General features: G+C 29.2%; 1 protein-coding gene across 1 annotated transcript in view; it reads left to right on the forward strand.

Annotated features, from left to right (window-relative positions):
• The first annotated feature begins 4,397 nt into the window (after positions 1-4,397).
• Positions 4,398-5,239, forward strand: part of LOC111681948 — a 5,137-nt gene continuing 4,295 nt past the window's right edge. The window contains exon 1 of the mRNA XM_046956149.1: positions 4,398-4,405. Coding sequence (XP_046812105.1) covers positions 4,398-4,405 — 8 coding nt within the window. The remainder of the gene's footprint in view (positions 4,406-5,239) is intronic.

Here is a 5,239-nt window from a genome sequence, read left to right on the forward strand (position 1 = left end):
GAACTGAACTAGAACTGAACTAGAACAGAACTAGAACTGAACTAGAACTGAACTAGAACTGAACTAGAACTGAACTAGAACTGAACTAGAACTAGAACTGAACTAGAATTGAACTACAACTAAACTACAACTGAACTAGAACTGAACTAGAACTAGATCTGAACTAGAACTGAACTAGAACTGAAGTAGAACTGAACTAAAACTGAACTAGAACTGAGCTGGAATTTGAAGTATCCTAAATACGTTCATTAAATTGATTAAATATTTTTTAAGGACTAGTTTCCTAAAAACTAAAAGATCATAAAAATCTGATTAAATTTAATTTAACATTTGTAAAATAATTTTTATGTCTCATTTTTTTTGGGACAATTCACTACACATGTATGTCATAAAATAAATGTTATAATACAAAAATTTTTTAGAAAAAATCAGTTCAAAACAATAAATAAAAAACAGTCAATAACAATTAAGATGAATAATATAAATGACAATCAAATAGCAACAAATAATAGATATAAATTTTCATAAAATAAAAAAAAAAAAAACGCTTAAACAAATTTTTCTGAAAAATTATTGACAAAGTAATTTGATAACGACATAAATCAATTAAGTTGCAAAAGAAAAAAATATATAAAACTAAAATACAATTTAGAACTAGTGCAGAATCATAGAGCCTGGCAGGCAGACAACCACTTGAGTTTTAAAACGCGTAATATTTGAAATTTGCGGTAAAACACTTTCAATAAAAATTACAATAAATTATAACAAAATACTGAGAAAAAATGCCGTCACATTTTTTTGTTGATTATTTATTTTTCTTAATTATGCACACTTGTTTTACGCACTGTTTTAAATTTTATTTTTTAATATTTTTTTTTTTTTTTGGTTTCTCTTATTAATTTTTATGTTTTTCATGCAGTTGGACAAATTTTTATATTTAACCGTTTTTATGTTTTTTTTTTTTTAAGTTTTTATCATTCGAGTTCGAAAAAGCCACCACCGTCGTCGTTTCTTTGAAAACCACAACACGTCTAATGTCTGACAACTTTGAAACAATATTGAATTTTGAAAATTTAGAATATTTTGCTTAAAGTCTCCAGCAAATAAAAAAATAACAAAAACAAACAAACAACTCGCATAACTTTGCATGTGTGTACATAATGATTTTTAGGGTAAGCCGCAAAAAAGACTATTAACTAGACTATGGGTTAGACTATAGACTAGACTATAGACTAGACTATAGACTAGACTGTAGACTAGACTATAGACTAGACTATAGACTAGACTAGACTATAGACTAGACTATAGACTAGACTAGACTATAGACTAGACTATAGACTATAGACTAGACTATAGACTAGACTATAGACTAGACTATAGACTAGACTATAGACTAGACTATAGACTAGACTATAGACTAGACTATAGACTAGACTATAGACTAGACTATAGACTAGACTATAGACTAGACTATAGACTAGACTATAGACTAGACTATAGACTAGACTATAGACTAGACTATAGACTAGACTATAGACTAGACTTTAGACTAGACTATAGACTAGACTATAGACTAGACTATAGACTAGACTATAGACTAGACTATAGACTAGACTATAGACTAGTCTATAATCTAGTCTATAGACAATAGACTATACTATAGACTAGACTATAGACTAGACTATAGGCTACACTATAGACTAGACTATAGACTAGACTATAGGCTACACTATAGACTAGACTATAGACTAGACTATAGACTAGACTATAGACTAGACTATAGACTAGACTATAGACTAGACTATAGACTAGACTATAGACTAGACTATAGACTAGACTATAGACTAGACTATAGACTAGACTATAGACTAGACTATAGACTAGACTATAGACTAGACTTTAGACTAGACTATAGACTAGACTATAGACTAGACTATAGACTAGACTATAGACTAGACTATAGACTAGACTATAGACTAGTCTATAATCTAGTCTATAGACAATAGACTATACTATAGACTAGACTATAGACTAGACTATAGGCTACACTATAGACTAGACTATAGACTAGACTATAGGCTACACTATAGACTAGACTATAGACTAGACTATAGACTAGACTATAGACTAGACTATAGACTAGACTATAGACTAGACTATAGACTAGACTATAGACTAGACTATAGACTAGACTATAGACTAGACTATAGACTAGACTATAGACTAGACTATAGACTAGACTATAGACTAGACTATAGACTAGACTATAGACTAGACTATAGACTAGACTATAGACTAGACTATAGACTAGACTATAGACTAGACTATAGACTAGACTATAGACTAGACTATAGACTAGACTATAGACTAGACTATAGACTAGACTATAGACTAGACTATAGACTAGACTATAGACTAGACTATAGACTAGACTATAGACTAGACTATAGACTAGACTATAGACTAGACTATAGACTAGACTATAGACTAGACTATAGACTAGACTATAGACTAGACTATAGACTAGACTATAGACTAGACTATAAACTAGACTATAGACTAGACTATAGACTAGACTATAGACTAGATTATAGACTAGACTATAGACTATAGACTAGACTATAGACTAGACTATAGACTAGACTATAGACTAGACTATAGACTAGACTTTAGACTAGAATATAGACTAGACTATAGACTAGACTATAGACTAGACTATAGACTAGACTATAGACTAGACTATAGACTAGACTATAGACTAGACTATAGACTAGACTATAGACTAGACTATAGACTAGACTATAGACGAGACTATAGACTAGACTATAGACTAGACTTTAGACCAGACAATACAGTAGACAATAGTTCAGTTCTAGTTTAGTTCTAGTTCAGTTCTAGTTTAGTTCTAGTTCAGTTCTAGTTCAGTTCTAGTTCAGTTCTAGTTCTAGTTCAGTTCTAGTTCAGTTCTAGTTCAGTTCTAGTTCAGTTCTAGTTCAGTTCTAGTTCAGTTCTAGTTCAGTTCTAGTTCAGTTCTAGTTCAGTTCTAGTTCAGTTCTAGTTCAGTTCTAGTTCAGTTCTAGTTCAGTTCTAGTTCTAGTTCAGTTCTAGTTCAATTCTAGTTCAGTTCTAGTTCAGTTCTAGTTCAGTTCTAGTTCAGTTCTAGTTCAGTTCTAGTTTAGTTCTAGTTTAGATCTAGTTTAGTTCTAGTTTAGTTCTAGTTCAGTTCTAGTTCAGTTCTAGTTCAGTTCTAGTTCAGTTCTAGTTCAGTTCTAGTTCAGTTCTAGTTCAGTTCTAGTTCAGTTCTAGTTCAGTTCTAGTTCAGTTCTAGTTCAGTTCTAGTTCAGTTCTAGTTCAGTTCTAGTTCAGTTCTAGTTCAGTTCTAGTTCAGTTCTAGTTTAGTTCTAGTTCAGTTCTAGTTTAGTTCTAGTTCAGTTCTAGTTCAGTTCTAGTTCAGTTCTAGTTCAGTTCTAGTTCAGTTCTACGTTCAGTTCTACTTCAATTCTAGTTCAGTTCTAGTTCAGTTCTAGTTCGAAACTGTAGTTTTTTATTTTTATGATTTTTCAAAAAATCTCTTAGTGTGGCTCACCCTAATTAGGCATAAAGCTTCACACTGAGGTGTTTCATAGGTTCTTTTTTAATGTTTTACTCATTTTTATAGTATTGGAAAACGGTATGTTATTTCGCACAAGATTCTGATATGAGCCCGAAAACAAAAACAACAAATAACACTCAAATTAAAAAAAAAGCAAATCGAATTAGTTTTAGCACTGACGACGACAACGACGACTACGACTGATAACTTTGACAGTGTTTCACTTTAAATACTATTCAATATTTGTTATTGTTGTAAATTGTTGTCACTTTAATAGATGATTTTTAGGCTTCAAAGTTGTATGTGTAAAAATATTAATTTCAATTATAGTTTTGCCGATTTTCACCTTTAGACAAAGAACGAACGAACGAACAAAGAAAAGACAAACGTTTGAAACGATGAGTAAGTTTAGCTCGATGCGATTCGGATCGGATTCGATGCGTGTTTGTGTGATAACAGGGGTTTTCATCAACGCGTTTTTAAAGACTGACAGTATTTCCGACAATTCGCCTGCTGTTATAACTTAATCAAATAAATTTTCGTGTTTTAAAGTTTAAAAATATAAATTTGGTTTTTTTATTTTAGTTTTGCGATAGTGTGTGTTTTTGTTTTTTTTTTTTTTTTTCTTTGTTGAAATAGAAAATATTATGTGAATTGGTTCATTCATTAACTTTTGAGCATAGAATGAGTCAATGTTTCAAAGTAATTTTCTAATAGATTTTCGCATCTTCAAACCCAAATGTAAAGCAGATGTTTTGGGGTGGCTGGTTGGCTAGCAGATGATTGGCTTTGTTATAGGAGCTTTATGAAGCCGTAAGTTTGTTATTTTTAGAAAATGATGTTATTTTAAGTGCAAAGCAGCTTTTTTTTACTGCAAACGAATAAACTTCTGAGATAGTGCGATTAAAAAGTGAGATTATTGGTCGAATATTATAAAAATAAAGCTAAAACAAAATTTTAGAATAATTTCTAAAGAAAATGAAATTTTATTCGTATAACCTAACAAGGGCAAATATTTTGCATTAAATTTTTAATTAAAAACGAAAAATAAAAATTATTCGAATAAAATTAATCGAATAAAAACCGATTATTCGATTATTTATTAGTCAAAAGTAGAAATTTAAAAACTTTAAAGAGGTTTGATTTCCAATCCATTTTTAAATTGAAATTTGTTTGTATTTTATAAGAATTTTGATAAAAGTTATTCGAATAATCGATTAATTAAACCGATTAATTTCAACTGTTTAAAAATGTATATATTAAAAATCACTCAAAAATGCAATCAATTAAAATTATTCGAATAATCGAATAAAATTATTCGAATAATCGTATAAAATTATTCGAATAATCGAATAAAATTATTCGAATAATCGAATAAAACTATTCGAATAATCGAATAAAATTATTCGAATCATCAAATAAAATTATTCGAATAATCGAATAAAATTATTCGAATAATCGAATAAAACTATTCAAATGAAAATAAGCAAATATTTGGCATTCCCAGCAAAGTAACACTTTGTTCATATTTCAATATTATTTTTTTTAAATTAATTTTTTTTTAAATTAATCGAATAAAATCTGGGTAATCTAAAAATTTTGCAATAAACTATTTTCTATTTAACGAATTAAATTATTCGAATAATA

The sequence above is a fragment of the Lucilia cuprina genome, chromosome 2, assembly GCF_022045245.1.
Source record: "Lucilia cuprina isolate Lc7/37 chromosome 2, ASM2204524v1, whole genome shotgun sequence".
In the NCBI taxonomy this organism is placed as follows: Eukaryota; Metazoa; Arthropoda; class Insecta; order Diptera; family Calliphoridae; genus Lucilia; species Lucilia cuprina.